Below are 14918 nucleotides of genomic sequence, written 5' to 3' on the forward strand. Positions count from 1 at the left end.
GTTGAAAATGCATTCTGTAAAAAGAGAAAAGGCCTTTCTAAAGACTGCTGGTGCCCAGTGTCTATAAAAAAAATGGACCTAACCTTTGCTTTCTGTGGGCCTCACTAGCAAGTTGCTGAGTAATGGGTTCTCTGGTGTAGGGGAGGGGTTTCTTTACGTTTGGTCAGGTATAAAAGAAAAGGGTTAAACCAGGTAGAGAACAGGACAGAACAGGAGTAACTACTCACTTGCAGGCAACATGAGCAACACTGGCATGAACATGAGGGGCAAGGTACAGATTTCTTTCTTTTTTAATCAACAGTGATTACTGCTTCCAAATAACTGCTGCTTTTTAAAGAAGGATTTTATTTTGCTGTTTTTCAGATCATCTTCTACGAGGACAGGAACTTCCAGGGTCGCTCCTATGAGTGCATGAGCGACTGCTCTGACATGACCTCCTACCTGAGCAGGTGTCACTCCTGCAGGGTGGAGAGCGGATGCTTCATGGTCTATGACCGCCCCAACTACATGGGAAACCAGTATTTCATGAGGAGGGGCGAGTACGCTGACTACATGAGCATGATGGGCATGTCAGACTGCATCAGGTCTTGCCGTATGATCCACATGGTAGGAAAGCTGTGCTGTGGATATAATTTTCCTCCAGATAGGCTTGAATTATATATTCAAATTCTTTGTTGTGAACTGTTTCCCCTACAGCACAGAGGCCAGTTCAGGATGAGGATCTATGAGAGGGAGAACTTCGGTGGTCAGATGTACGAGCTGATGGACGACTGCGACAGCATCATGGACCGCTACCGCATGTCCGACTGCATGTCCTGCAACGTGATGGATGGCCACTGGCTGATGTACGAGCAGCCCCACTACAGAGGCAGGATGATGTACATGAGGCCCGGAGAGTACAGGAGCTTCAGGGAGATGGGAATGAGCGGGATGAGGTTCATGAGCATGAGGCGCATCATGGACTCCTGTTACTAAATGTTCACTGTCCAATGCCACTAAATAAAATAATTTTACAGTACTTTGACCTTTGTCGAGATTATTAATTAACTCATCATGAAAAAAATGATACATTGTTGTGATACATATATATACTGAAAATATTTGAAGTTTTATAATTTTATCTGCAACAAACACAATAGCAAGCAAATATTGATTCTAAATTGTATTCAGCTGATGATACCTGATAATATAAAGTGTGATCTTGAATAGAATACCAATTAGCATTTTCAAAAACTGAAAGATAAAATCAAAATAAGGGAATTTTCAAACAATTGTCAAAGTAACATGTTTTCTGTTTATGTCATGTGTAAGTGTCATCTGACTGACACTAACTTGGTCATAAAAACATCTGATGATGCTAATCTAGGTTAAATTTTTTAGCTTAAAATTTGGTTTTATGCATCATTAATAGTTTAAGTTTCTTTTATTCTTATTTTCTTATTTTTAATCACTAAATGAATTCTGAAACTATCTGTCCAGTATTTAGCTACAAGCTACAAGTGCTTAAAAATTGCTTGAGGATACGGTTGAAGTGACTCAGACCTACACCCTATAATGAAATTGTAAATACTGTGACATGTTGTATATTTATTAATAAAAAATTTGTTGCCATCATATACATGTATTGGGGTTTGTTTGTTTTTTCGTTTTAAAGGTGATGTGTCTAATATAAACAATCCCAGAAATTATTCAGTTTTTAACAATGACTCTGTTTGCATCAGGAACAATACAGACAGTGAGTCATTATTTACTGTGTTTGGATAATTGGTCATTGTGTTTTTACTCCTGAAGTTAAAAACAAGACACTTTAAAAAAATCAGACATTTATTTAGATTGTTGTACTGTGAAAGTTAATTCTAACATGTTGCATATTAAGAAAATACTGATTGTGCCATCTGTTTCCACTTGTATTATTATTTTTATTTATTATTTGGTGCAAGAAAAGACAATGGTTGCCATAAGCTCAATTCATAAATAAAGAGCCAAAAGGTTCTAAAAGGCTAAATCTAAATACAGAGTATTTAGATTTAGCCTTTTTACAGAGTAAAATACAATTATCAATTTGAGAAATATTTATATTATTTAAGAAGGCAATCAAATCAGATACTACAAGAATCGAACACTGCAAAATTATGCAAACATAATGTTAAAAACAGACACATAAACCATGCTAAAACTGAATATATCTATAATCCTCCAAATAAATGATCATGATGATGACAATTAATAGTGCAAATTCTACAAAATGTTTTTCAGTTTCTGAGTTGCTGATTTTAACTTATGTCCAGAAAAAAATGTGCAATAAACATCTACATTCCATTAGCATGCACTGTGAGTTCTTTCTACTTTACAAAACCTTAATCAATTATTTTTATGTTACTCTGATTGAAGGTCTCTGGTTTAATGCATCTAAATGGGCACGACAACCTTAGAGCTGAGAATAGAGGCTTTGTGTTACTCGTCAAAAGGTCAAATTTCTAAAGTCTTCGCTTGCCCAATCATGTGATTATATGACACAGTACCGCATGCTGGTACAGCTCTCTATACCATGTTGCTGGGTCAGGGGTTTAAACAATGGGGGCCCACTGACTCTGTAGGGTTTGGTCAGGTATAAAAGCAAGGGTTAAACCAAAGAGGACAGCAGTGCAGCAGTAGCAGTAGCAACAGCAGCAGCTCATCATTAAGTATGTCCACCACTGACATGAGCATGGGCAAGGTGAGCTTATGAACATCATGAACGTCATATGCACTGATGTTGTAGAGCATACAGAATATAGATCGTATTATTTCGGTGAACTCTAAATGAACTAATGCACTCCTTTTTTCCAGATCATCTTCTACGAGGACAGGAACTTCCAGGGTCGCTCCTATGAGTGCATGAGCGATTGCGCCGACATGTCCTCCTACCTGAGCAGGTGTCACTCCTGCAGGGTGGAGAGCGGCTGCTTCATGGTCTATGACCGCCCCAACTACATGGGAAACCAGTATTTCATGAGGAGGGGCGAGTACGCTGACTACATGAGCATGATGGGCATGAGCGGTGGTATCAGGTCTTGCCGTATGATCCCCATGGTAGGTAGAATGCAGCATGAAATCCTGTTTCTAGTACAAGTGCAAACTCCATAACACATTATTTTTCCATTCTCTCTAACAGTACAGAGGCCAGTTCAGGATGAGGATCTATGAGAGGGAGAACTTTGGTGGTCAGATGTACGAGCTGATGGACGACTGCGACAGCATCATGGACCGCTACCGCATGTCCGACTGCATGTCCTGCAACGTGATGGATGGCCACTGGCTGATGTACGAGCAAGCCCACTACAGAGGCAGGATGATGTACCTGAGGCCCGGAGAGTACAGGAGCTTCAGGGAGATGGGAATGAGCGGGATGAGGTTCATGAGCATGAGGCGCATCATGGACATGTGCTAAACAAATTCACAAAAAATAAAAGATAAAGACAAAATCTTACATCAGTGACTTTTTGTGTTGTTCTTTATTATCTCCTCTAATATAGTGAATAAACGATCATTAAAGGGGTTTGAAAGGGGAAAAACACAATGAAATGGTTACATTATTCTCTAGAGACACACACCATCACCATCAACTTAATAAAATAATAAATACACCACATGAACTTGGGGGAAAAATTTAATTCTCTATAAATAATCAAAAAGTGTGCCACAGTTTTATAAACTAATCCCAGTATTATACACAGCACACATTAAATATTGTTGTTCTATTAAACCACGTCAAAGTCTAGTTTTGATTAAAAACCTCTTTATTGCAGATCAGTAAGTTATTGAGCAGTGTTAACTTAAAACCCCAAACAAAGTAAATATAATATTTAATTTAATCGTTTTTTCCACTTAAACTTTCACTGAAATGTTATATTATAGTATGCCACATAATACCTTCAGATTACGCCTGAAATGAATGTTAAATACAAACCAAAGAAAAGCACCACCTTGTTATAAGTAAGCATGTGTGTATGTGTCTAACATCAACCAATTATTTGCTACAGTATAGATAAAAAAAAAAAAAACATGAACCTTTATAAATTAGCTTAAGCACCATTGCATTACCATTTACATACATTCAGGGTGTAGTATCAGTTTAACAACAGCATTTGTGGTACTAGCACAAATAACTACATTTAAATACGGCTCTACTACTTTTTGAGTATATCACCACAAAATAAAAACACTAAATCATTTTCAAGGTAATCACAAAGAAACTCTTTTGATCTAGAATAATAGAGCCTGTCAGAGGATGCATAACAACCCTTTGCCATCAGCATTCACAGAGGGACTAACATTGGATGCTGCTGACTCATGGTTTCCATACAATGGTGACATCAACTGTCTGGATGTCACGTTAGCTATAAAAAAGGCTTAAATCTGGGATAGGATTGCTATAGCGTCATTCAGTCTATCAGCCACGATGCACGGCAAGGTACGTGTATTAGAGAAAATAGATCAAAATTTTTATCTTTCTGACCTAAAACAAAAGCTATGATTTTAAAATGTTTACTGAATTCTGCCTCGTCTGTTGGATCCAGATCATCTTCTACGAGGACAAGAACTTCCAGGGTCGCTCCTATGAGACCAGCAGCGACTGTGCTGATATGTCCTCTCACCTGAGCAGGTGTCACTCCTGCAGGGTGGAGAGCGGCTGCTTCATGGTCTACGACCGCCCAAACTTCATCGGAAACCAGTATTTCATGAGGAGGGGCGAGTACTCAGACTACCAACGTATGATAGGTTTCAGCGATTGCATCAGATCCTGTCGTATGATCCCCATGGTACAGTACCGAGATTGCTAAACTTTCATATATAAACTAATACGGCCTAATAATAATAATAACATATGTGTCATATGTGATATGGCTTTTGCAAAATGTCCATCAACATAGTTCACAGAATGAATAGTATATCAAAGCCTTCGTCTCTTACATACGCTGGTCTGGGTTCCTTAAATTGGTAATAAGGCTTAGCTGGTTTGGGGCCTCTGTCATTAACTCTCTCACACTGTGGAACAGTTCGTCCATTGAAATCAAAATAGCAACTTAAATATTTTCTTGAAGCACTATTTTAAAACTTTTAGGAAATTTTTTTATGTCTCTCTTTTCAATTTCTTTCTTTGAAGCACTTTGTAACTTGGTTTAAAGAATACTTTATAAATAAGGTTTATTGCTAAGATTATTATATAAAATAATTCATCCTTACATTGTAATATTAACAGCACAAAGGGTCCTACAGAGTAAGGATATATGAGAGGGAGAACTTCGGAGGTCAGATGTATGAGCTCATGGACGACTGCGACAACTTCCAAGACCGCTACCGCATGTCCGACTGCCAGTCCTGCAACGTGATGGATGGCCACTGGCTGATGTACGAGCAGCCCCACTACAGAGGCAGGATGATGTACCTGAGGCCCGGAGAGTACAGGAGCTTCAGGGAGATGGGATATGACGGAATGAGATTCAGCTCCATCAGACGCATCAATGAATCCTGTTAACAACAAATACATTTTAATCTCGTAAAGAAATAAAAGAATTTTCATGCACCAGATGGCATACACAATTTGTAATAGTGGTAATCAATTAATGTGATTTAACTATCCTTTTACATTGTGTTATGTGATTCCAAAATTGAAATAAACAGTAGAAAATAAGATTTGGTAAAGTCTTGCTCCCCATCATTATTTTCTCCTAGGCATTATTCAAATATACATACATCTTCCAGGTTTTCCAGGCGACCTCGTCTCTTCTGAAGATTATTGTAAATATGGTTGGAGTTATTGATGATTTTTAAAAAGTGATTAAGAATATTTTCAAGTATCTTTGAACATTTTCAGTTAGACTCATATAGTTATTTAATTATGCCTGATTTGTTTTGTAGCATATAATGTAGTGACTGATCAGTTCTTAAAGGCACAGTCCATGAAGCGTTCATTCTACCTTAACATAACGGACTCCATCAACATGTGCTAACACAGATTTGTGGCATGTGAAAAAAATGTCCTTCTCTTTCCTTGTACTGCACTTTTAATATAATGGCAATATTCAAGTCTGTACACATATTCATTTGATAGCATCAGTTGACTCAGAAGTTAGTTATTTGTTTTGACGTGACCATCAAAAAGGAAACTTGGTCTTTGTGACTCCAATTAAAAGCCAAAGGTTGTTGCACGAAAGTATTTTTCACATCAAAAAATGAAAGATGTTTTTCTTGCGACTTGCGACATCAGATTTCTTCCAATAAATATTCACAGTAAGAGCACTGTTTCGGTCATTCTTGTCACTTTCAGAAGAAAATACAATCTAGTTCTGATCCAGTTATATGGCCATGTATCAACATTGGCCTTATAACAAACCTTGTTTTTCACATCATATCCGAGAGCGAACACTTATATCTGACCCATCTGTATCAGACTGCCTGAAAAAGGCAAACAATGCTTGTTGTTGTCTAAAAATTATTATTATAAGTCAGAAATAATCTCATAAGAAAACAGCAGCTGGAAATGTGTTAAACTGTAAAGAAAACTAAAATATGTAGAATTTAAAGCTAGGAAACCTTAAAAGAAGAAAGCAATAGTTACTCTACCTCACCGAGGATCTTACTATCTTACTTTGATTTTTAGAGATTTTGATTTATTGTTTTAATGGCTTAAGTCAAAGAGTATAACTCCAGATCGTAACAACCTACATCTATACCCAGTGTATTGTTTTTATGTGAGAAATTACAGTAATATAGAAAAAGTCTTTTTTTTTCTCATACAAACATATGAAGGAAAGTCATGGGAGGACTGCATGGACATCCACTGTTAATTTGTCAATGACAATTTCATTAACAAATAAAACATTTCATCAGCTATAAAACATTAACATTTCCACTTTGAGGTCACCCACTGGTTTTGGAACACATTTTAAGACGTTAGTGCTAATGTTTTGGCCAATGTTTGTTTGTTTGTTTGTTTGTTTGCTTGCTTGCTTGCTTGCTTGCTTGGGGAGCCAAAAGTGACCAGGTTTGGATGACAGAGTGGAATCCTAAGCCAGGTAGAAATGTGGAAAAGCCTGGTTAGCATGCTGTACAAATAATTCAATTTCAGTTCAGTTCAATTTTATTTATATAGCTCCAAGTCACAGCAGCAGTTATCTGCTACTCAGTGCTAACAGCCTAATAAAGCACTATAACTTCCCTCATCAAAATGCCCACATTTAATGGAAGTGAGACCATACTGTACATCACATGAAAACATTTGCCAAGTAATTCCATTAAAAAAGCTCCAGAAGACACCAACAAAACAAATGCAGTTGAGAGGTCCAGTTCAGACAACAGCCATTGTCTACAGCTAATAGTGTCAAGAGACATGTCAATCACACAGCCATGCATATAACTCCAGTATTCAAGTTAATGGGTTAAAAAAGAAGAAATCACCTGCAGTACACTTGTTATGAAAGGGCTTGAATATCATCTACAAATTATGTAAGGATTAGCTTCATGAATAAATCACCATGATATCCATGAAATTCATTGGCAACATCTCATTCATTACATTAAACTAAATGAGGGCCAAAAAATACTTGATGGAGACATATTTAGACTAACATATCAGTAGATTATCTGTCCCTTATAGGTTTTATAGGTTTACTCAGTTTTAATGAATTGATTCAATCCTCTATTGAGTCCAATTAAATTTTAACAGATTTTAAAGATTTGGTTTTTGGCTAATTTTGGCAAAAAGAACAAAAAAACAGAATGTTCTTTCACCTGTGAAACATTAGAGATGAAAACTTTAATGAGGCCTTCAAAGAATGCTATGTTTGTGGAAAACACGCTCTCTCTGTTATTCAGCTGCAAAGACAATACACAGCGGGGCCTCTTCTCACAAATGCAACCCCTGCAAATCACGATCCGTTGAAGGTCCCTTTGAATTGAAACGTACACGGGGGGCCTCTGCTCCATGTTGCTCTGTCAGGAATTTGAACAATGGGGTCATGTATCTTTCGGCGTGAGGTCAGGTATAAAAGCAACTCGTGGGATGTCGTGAAAACTGTGCAGTCCTTCTGAGCCTAAAGAGTCCTAACTGAAACCATGACCATGGGAAAGGTGTGTGCAGCTTTGGCTATTTCATTGTTCGGATTTTTTGCATTTGATTGGATGCTGAACAAATGTGGATGCGATGCAAAAAGTACGATATCAAATAGTCCTTGTTTTTTCTCTTTTTTTCAATTTCAGATCATCTTCTATGAGGACAGGAACTTCCAGGGTCGTTCCTATGAGACCAGCAGCGACTGTGCTGACATGTCCTCCTACCTGAGCAGGTGCCACTCCTGCAGGGTGGAGAGCGGCTGCTTCATGGTCTACGACCGTACCAACTACATGGGAAATCAGTTCTTTGTCAGGAGGGGAGAGTACTCTGACTACCAGCGTATGGGCATGAGTGATTGCATTAGGTCCTGCCGCATGATCCCCATGGTACTGTAAATTGAAAACTCCTTCTAATATTTGACATATGGTGTAAGATGCTGAACCTGGCGAAAGCATATTAACGAGATCTCTTTGATTCATTGTTATTCATTTCAATTTACAGCACAGAGGCCAGTTCAGGATGAGGATCTATGAGAGGGAGAACTTCGGAGGTCAGATGTACGAACTGATGGACGACTGCGAGAACATGATGGATCGCTACCGCATGTCCGACTGCCAGTCGTGCAACGTGATGGATGGCCACTGGCTGATGTACGAGCAGCCCCACTACAGAGGCAGGATGATGTACCTGAGGCCCGGAGAGTACAGGAGCTTCAGGGAGATGGGAATGAGCGGGATGAGGTTCAATAGCATGAGGCGCATCATGGATTCCTGTTATTAGAGCACCAGTGTATAAAAGCATGATTTTAAATAAAAATCTAATAATTCTCTTTTAATTGAATTTGTCACTGAGTGATCGGAAACTTGCACAACAAACCAAAATAAGACACGCAAACATAGGCTACATTTTTGTATAAATTAGCAACAGCTAACTTTTAAGTGCTATGCTGTGTATTCAGTTTAACAGCAAACCTTTAGGGTCACTATGCTGCACACCACCAGATGACAGCATATCACCATTTTTATTGATATCTGTAAATGTAACCACAGTAAATGGTTACATTTAGGCAAATTATAAATACATTAAATACACCGCAATATTAGAAATGCAGAATATGTGAATGCAGTCCTTCTGTTCTGCAACATTTGCCTTTTTATTCATGCAACGACCTGTAAAAAGGCACAACAATTTAAATTACACATAATTTATTAATTGTGCCAATGTAATTTTGAATATGAGGAAATGTATGCATAAAAAGCAGCATACAGAATAAATGGCAACTAATTCTTTAATATTTTTCAATAGCATATGCTGTTTCCCTTCTAGTTAGAATAATTACAATTTAATTAAATTAAAGCTGGCAGGTTATAACACATAGTCACATATATAGGACATGCTATTCATAAAATGCATTTACGGGTTCAGCAGAGTTGAGTATATGAGTTTTTAATATGTCATCGTGATGTGCAGTATATCATCAAAAGGTTGTGTGTAGTTGTGCAACGTGTGACCTTCAGGCAGCTTCATGGAAATGCACTGTATGGGCTCAGGAACTCTTCCAGAAATCATTGTCTCTGAGCACAGTTTGCTGTGCCATCTGCAAATATAGGTTAATGAAACATATCATCAGGAAAAACACTGAAAGCTGATTAAAATGGACTGAAGCAAATTGAAAATTTCCTCTGTTAGAGGTCAGATAAATCAAAATTTGAAATTATTTTTGCATTACAAAAAGATCTTCGTTTGATGTTACTGTCATGTTCCCTTTGTCCTCTCCAGTTGGCTCACTACTTTCTATCTATCTCTCTCTTATAAGCACTCTACCTCTCCTCTGTCTATGTGTGTGTGTGTGTGCGTCTGTGTGTGTGTGTGTGTCTCACTCAGTCTCACAGTTGCTCCTGATGTCGTTGTTGTGACAACTTTTTAAGGCAGTGGTGGCTGACCTTCAGTCCTCGCTGGTTTGTTTTACAGCTTCTGTACATGTTGCTACTTTCCTCCAAGGAAGAATCTCACTCATTGTTTCCCTGTGAACTTGTGATCCTCCCAGAGAAACCTGTGTTGGTGATCTGTAGAGAGAATCTGTGGGAAATTGTGGCTCTGTGGAAAACCTTGCCTGAGGGGACTGGGACCATCGCTACTGTTGATCTTCTGTGTTACGCATTATTCACTGTAAATAAATGCACTGAACTTGATATTGAGTCCTGTGTTTGAGTCGACCTAGATCTGTGATGTTCCTTGTTTGTTTGTTTGTTTGTTTTCATTTTACCAAATTAAACAATTAAAGAAAAGCTATTGAATTTACTTTTTTATTAGATCATTTTTATTTTTTTATTTTAATAAAATAAAACGTAAATATTAATATAGTTTATTTTGCTAAATTAGGCTAATTAGGCAAATAATTATTTTGGTGTTTTTCAATAGGAAAAAAACGGGGGGAAAAATCGAAAATCGAAAAAAATTGTTTATTCTCAATAGACCTCTATATATTTCTATCTATATATTTCTTCTCCTCCTCCTTTGTGTGTGTGTGTTCAATGAAAAATGGGTAAATTAGGTGTATTTTTCTTTGGTGCTACAAACAAGAGTGTAGATATTTTGATTAGTTGTTTAGTTGTTCAGTTTTTAATTAAATATAATATTTATAATCCAAAAAAGTACATTTTTGGAAAAATATTGACAATGCATGATGAAGTGAAATATTAAGTGACGTTCTGGGCTAATACATCAGTTTTAACAACATTACTGTATCTGAGCTTCGTAGGCCAGTTATTGCAGATTTGAATGCTTATGCTGTTGTTGTATTTACAGTCTTATTTGTCCTAGTTGTTATAGTCTTTAGTTCCAGAATAAAAGTTCGTATGCTAACTGAGGATGGCTAAACGCAAAAGCCTAGGGTTGTTCTATAGACTTAGCCTCATCATTTACTGAATGGAAGCTGTCTTGACTTTGCTATGAAACTGCTGATCGTTCTTATTATTTTTTAAGTTGAACCTGATAATTATGTATATATTTAGTTATTGAGTAACACGTAATTTGGGGTATAGTTAGGGAATGCTTTCTTGCAGTTAGGTACATAGATGTAGCTACATAAAAAATGTAGCAAGATAAAGAAAGTGCATGTGACAAATGTGGTTATGAAGTACACATTGCTTTTATTTACTGAAGTCAAATACAGAAGTCTAGCACATATCAGTGATACGCCTCATGCTCATGAACCTCATCCCGCTCATGCCCATGTCCCTGAAGCTCCTGTACTCTCCGGGCCTCATGTACATCATCCTGCCTCTGTAGTGGGCTTGCTCGTACATCAGCCAGTGGCCATCCATCACGTTGCAGGACATGCAGTCGGACATGCGGTAGCGGTCCATGATGCTGTCGCAGTCGTCCATCAGCTCGTTCATCTGACCACCGAAGTTCTCCCTCTCATAGATCCTCATCCTGAACTGGCCTCTGTGCTGTAATTAAATGTAGAGAAAATGTAAGTATGATTACTAAGGCGCATTTTAAAAGTTAATAATGAATCAAAATTATAGTAGCAAAAGTGAAGCACGTCTTACAAAGGGGATCATTCTGCAGGATCTGATGGAATCAAACATCATTCCCATGCTCATCATGCGCTGCATGTCATGGTACTCGCCCCTCCTAAGGAAGAACTGCATGCCCATGTAGTTGGGACGCTCATAGACCATGAAGCAGCCGCTCTCCACCCTGCAGGACTGGCACCTGCTCAGGTAGGAGGACATGTCAGAGCAGTCGCTCGTGCACTCATAGGAGCGACCCTGGAAGTTCCTGTCCTCGTAGAAGACGATCTGAAAAAACAAAATGATAAATCAGTAAATCGATTAAAGAAGATTATTTTTGCTTCCTTTTACAGTAAAAATCATCCCATTACCTTGCCCATGATGGTGGTTAAGGTTGTTCCCAGTGGATGGTTCAACTTGCTCTGCCAACTCCATGATTCCAGGGCCTTTTTATACAAAATCCCAGGGGCCATGATGTGTTGTTATTCAAATGTGCAAAGCTGATGAATTAGCAGTATTACTTTTGCTGAACGGGGCCTATAAATGACTAACAATGGTTCTCCATCCATACATTTCTGGCAGCAGTCATCCGTATTGTCTATTATAAGCATATGCTTTGTGTGTGTTCCATTTTGAGTCAGAAGGCTCTTCACATACAGTTAGTAATCAGGGATGGAAAGAACATGACATCAGGCTACATCTGTGGTAAACTTCTGACAAACTGTGGAAAGATTCCGTTAATACAAAGAAATAAATATACTAACTGCCGGCTTTCAGGACTCTCGATAATAAGAAATATGTTCCGTAACTTAAAAGACTGAGCTTCATTTAAAGGACAATCTGCATGTTTTATTAAGTTCTTACGGATGTTATTATACTATAAGATTAAAGTGGGATAAATAATCATGAGATGAAAGGCCATACACAAGCTACAGTAAGATACACAGCCTTTAAACAAACACAGACACAGCTATCAACATTCTAATCTCATAAAATATAGTAACTAATTATTCAGTATTCTTACTTTTGATGAGTTACTAAAAAAGTTTAAAAAGTAGGTTAGCAGTAGATGGATTTATGCAATATTAAAAGTTCAGACAGTTTATGTACATATACCTATGGAGAATACTTTAATTTGCATTCACACAGCTTAATTCTAAAGAAATTAAAATTAAAAATGTGTCACTCCTCTAATTCCATCATGCAACATCTGGTTGTTCCTTTTTTGCAATACTTTAACAGCAGCTGGCTGGAGAAAAAGCATTAGCAATATGGTGATATTGCACCAATTCATTTCAGTTGCATTAATTTACTTTTTCATTTGCAGGCATTTGTTTAAACGTTTTTGCAAATTTGGATCAGAAACACTCATTTCTATCACTGATCTGCCTCTTCTTCTTGCACTGTAACTAAAATTATATAAAGACACTATTTTGAAAAGTTGAGTTTATTAGGAAGTCCTGAAAAAAGACTCTGTTGTTATGATTGGGTTCTAGGCTATATAATAACTATACAGTTGTTCAAGTGAGACGTATATATTAGACGGTTCTTCCAAATTCAATTCAACTAGTTTGTCGTAAGTAGAAATACTGATGAGCCATCGTGAACATCGTGAGCTGGGATTTTGAAGAAGGATTGCTCCATGTGGTCTACAACTTTGATAAGAAAAATCTAAAAGAAAATCACATCTGGAAACATATATCTCCTGACTGACATTAGGGCTTTGTTTAACTTTGACCTAAAGAGTGGAATTTGGGCGATTTCAAAAGAAATTACAATATTAAGTTAATAATATTAATATAAAAATTCAAACATAAGAAAAGAAGTTATTTTATTAAGTTTATAAATACTTATGATTACCAACATAATAAGGGATTCAGCAATGTCGATAAGAAATAATGGTACAAATACCTAGTATTAGTATGTAGAATATGACAGATAGTCATGAAATTAATGTATCATTGTGTTATACACAGATTCTTTCTTTTATTCCAGAAAGTACAACAAGTGAGTCCAAACAATAATGCTGTAGATGATTTTGTTGTTGCCTACTTGATGTATAGTTTATTTGTTTAAGATCAGCTGGACTGGCCAGGGTGTTTTTTTTAATTACATCTAATTTAATAAACAAAAGTAGGTATTGTTCTTCACAGTACCTACAGAGTAAGTACAGGATCTGCAGACCAAACAGTCAACATGTTACCAGTCTTTTGATGGGTCCCGTTATGTACCCGCAACAAAGCAATCACAGTTTCAAAGCTGAACAACTCAATCAAAACAAATTCACAAGACGAGTTAAAAATTCAACATCTTTAATAAACAAAGTGCTTTATATTTACAGCAAGGTTTCAGTTGATGGCTAAAATTCGGTGACTCTCCTGAAGGAGCCGACAATGGCGCATGTGGCGCACCAATCGCGGTACCTCCTGTACTCCCCGGGTCTTAGGAAGTACTGTCTGCCTCGGTAGTTGGGGTACTCGTAGAAGATCCAGTAGCCATTCATAACATTACTGGAGTAGACATGGCGGTGATGGAAACGGTCAGACACACAGGGACAGTCATCCATGAACTCCATCATGTGACCACTGAAGTCAGGCTTCTCATAGATACGCAATCTGTAGGAACCTCGATACTGTAGGGCCAGAAGAGAATCAGCAACATGTTCAAACCTTTGCCATATTTCAGTGAAACCATTATGTCTAGGTGTATTTTTCAGCGTTATGTCTGTCTTACCACTGGAATCATCCTACAGGAGCGGATACAGCTGCTGAAGCCCATCCACCTCTGGTAGTCAGGATACTCTCCCCTCCTCATGAAATACTGGTGACCCATGAAGTTAGGGCGCTCATAGATCATAAAGCAGCCACTCTCTACCCTGATGGAGTTGCAGCGGCTGAAGTACAAGTGAAGGTCTGTGCAGTCATTACTGCACTCATAGGAGCGACCCTGGAAGTTCTTGTCCTCGTAAAAGATAATCTAATGAAAAATAAAAGAGTCGTAGCTTCAACTGCTCAGTTAAGACTTTCCAGCAAAAAAAAAAAGTGTAAAAGACCACCAACAAATTTAACTAACATTCAATGTGAGCAGAGAGAGACAAAACCAGTACTTACCTTGCCCATGGTCTCCGTTGGAGAGATTCCCCATGTTTTCAGGGCTTTTTATACTACCTTGCGACAAACAAATGCATTGTTATTCAAATTATCTCATAGTTATAATTGAAGGCTACTAGCACATGTTTACCTTTTTGTTAGAGCCCAACATTGGGTGAGAAATATGGATCTGTATTTGAAAAAAAGGATAAA

General features: G+C 37.6%; 6 protein-coding genes across 7 annotated transcripts; 4 read left to right on the top strand and 2 right to left on the bottom strand.

Moving 5' to 3' along the window:
- The first annotated feature begins 211 nt into the window (after positions 1-211).
- On the top strand, positions 212-975 carry LOC146690457 (gamma-crystallin M3-like). The gene is made up of 3 exons (XM_085435542.1): positions 212-271; positions 364-606; positions 697-975. The coding sequence occupies exons 1-3, from the start codon at positions 239-241 to the stop codon at positions 973-975; spliced, it is 555 nt and encodes a 184-aa protein (XP_085291668.1). The 5' UTR covers positions 212-238.
- A 1711-nt stretch (positions 976-2686) lies between these two features.
- LOC146690458 (gamma-crystallin M3-like) lies at positions 2687-3430 on the top strand. Its single transcript, XM_085435544.1, has 3 exons — positions 2687-2716; positions 2830-3072; positions 3155-3430. Exons 1-3 carry the CDS (start codon positions 2687-2689, stop codon positions 3428-3430), a joined length of 549 nt encoding a protein of 182 aa, XP_085291670.1.
- A 1011-nt stretch (positions 3431-4441) lies between these two features.
- LOC146690459 (gamma-crystallin M3-like) lies at positions 4442-5518 on the top strand. Its single transcript, XM_085435545.1, has 3 exons — positions 4442-4453; positions 4560-4802; positions 5243-5518. The coding sequence occupies exons 1-3, from the start codon at positions 4442-4444 to the stop codon at positions 5516-5518; spliced, it is 531 nt and encodes a 176-aa protein (XP_085291671.1).
- A 2579-nt stretch (positions 5519-8097) lies between these two features.
- Positions 8098-8875, top strand: LOC146690460 (gamma-crystallin M3-like). Its single transcript, XM_085435577.1, has 3 exons — positions 8098-8112; positions 8242-8481; positions 8597-8875. Exons 1-3 carry the CDS (start codon positions 8098-8100, stop codon positions 8873-8875), a joined length of 534 nt encoding a protein of 177 aa, XP_085291703.1.
- Positions 8876-11274: 2399 nt separating this feature from the next.
- On the bottom strand, positions 11275-11996 carry LOC146690461 (gamma-crystallin M1). The gene is made up of 3 exons (XM_085435576.1): positions 11988-11996; positions 11653-11904; positions 11275-11550 (listed from the first exon to the last, which is right to left on the bottom strand). The coding sequence occupies exons 1-3, from the start codon at positions 11994-11996 to the stop codon at positions 11275-11277; spliced, it is 537 nt and encodes a 178-aa protein (XP_085291702.1).
- Positions 11997-13975: 1979 nt separating this feature from the next.
- On the bottom strand, positions 13976-14747 carry LOC146690462 (gamma-crystallin M2-like). 2 transcript variants are annotated; one of them, XM_085435020.1, is made up of 3 exons: positions 14727-14747; positions 14350-14592; positions 13976-14248 (listed from the first exon to the last, which is right to left on the bottom strand). In XM_085435020.1, exons 1-3 carry the CDS (start codon positions 14733-14735, stop codon positions 13976-13978), a joined length of 525 nt encoding a protein of 174 aa, XP_085291146.1. In that variant the 5' UTR covers positions 14736-14747. The 2 variants fall into 2 exon arrangements, with proteins under 2 accessions (XP_085291146.1, XP_085291145.1); XM_085435019.1 differs by having other exon boundaries at positions 14353-14592; positions 14727-14735.
- Positions 14748-14918: the final 171 nt, after the last annotated feature.

The sequence above is a fragment of the Copadichromis virginalis genome, linkage group LG16 (genome assembly GCF_057382275.1).
Source record: "Copadichromis virginalis isolate Kocher_CV1m ecotype Utaka linkage group LG16, C_Virginalis_male_GT1.1, whole genome shotgun sequence".
NCBI classification, from domain to species: domain Eukaryota; kingdom Metazoa; phylum Chordata; class Actinopteri; order Cichliformes; family Cichlidae; genus Copadichromis; species Copadichromis virginalis.

What these genes read in the sequence shown, in the direction of transcription:
- LOC146690457 (XM_085435542.1), top strand. Translation starts at nt 239, where the DNA reads ATGAGCAACACTGGCATGAACATGAGGGGCAAG. An exon ending in GCATGAACATGAGGGGCAAG is followed by an intron (nt 272 to 363) that starts GTACAGATTTCT and finishes GCTGTTTTTCAG; the next exon opens with ATCATCTTCTACGAGGACAG. An exon ending in CTTGCCGTATGATCCACATG is followed by an intron (nt 607 to 696) that starts GTAGGAAAGCTG and finishes TTTCCCCTACAG; the next exon opens with CACAGAGGCCAGTTCAGGAT.
- LOC146690458 (XM_085435544.1), top strand. Translation starts at nt 2,687, where the DNA reads ATGTCCACCACTGACATGAGCATGGGCAAG. An exon ending in CTGACATGAGCATGGGCAAG is followed by an intron (nt 2,717 to 2,829) that starts GTGAGCTTATGA and finishes CCTTTTTTCCAG; the next exon opens with ATCATCTTCTACGAGGACAG. An exon ending in CTTGCCGTATGATCCCCATG is followed by an intron (nt 3,073 to 3,154) that starts GTAGGTAGAATG and finishes TCTCTCTAACAG; the next exon opens with TACAGAGGCCAGTTCAGGAT.
- LOC146690459 (XM_085435545.1), top strand. An exon ending in CCTGTCGTATGATCCCCATG is followed by an intron (nt 4,803 to 5,242) that starts GTACAGTACCGA and finishes TAATATTAACAG; the next exon opens with CACAAAGGGTCCTACAGAGT.
- LOC146690460 (XM_085435577.1), top strand. An exon ending in CCTGCCGCATGATCCCCATG is followed by an intron (nt 8,482 to 8,596) that starts GTACTGTAAATT and finishes TTCAATTTACAG; the next exon opens with CACAGAGGCCAGTTCAGGAT.
- LOC146690461 (XM_085435576.1), bottom strand. An exon ending in CCTGCAGAATGATCCCCTTT is followed by an intron (nt 11,551 to 11,652) that starts GTAAGACGTGCT and finishes ATTTAATTACAG; the next exon opens with CACAGAGGCCAGTTCAGGAT.
- LOC146690462 (XM_085435020.1), bottom strand. An exon ending in CCTGTAGGATGATTCCAGTG is followed by an intron (nt 14,249 to 14,349) that starts GTAAGACAGACA and finishes CTGGCCCTACAG; the next exon opens with TATCGAGGTTCCTACAGATT.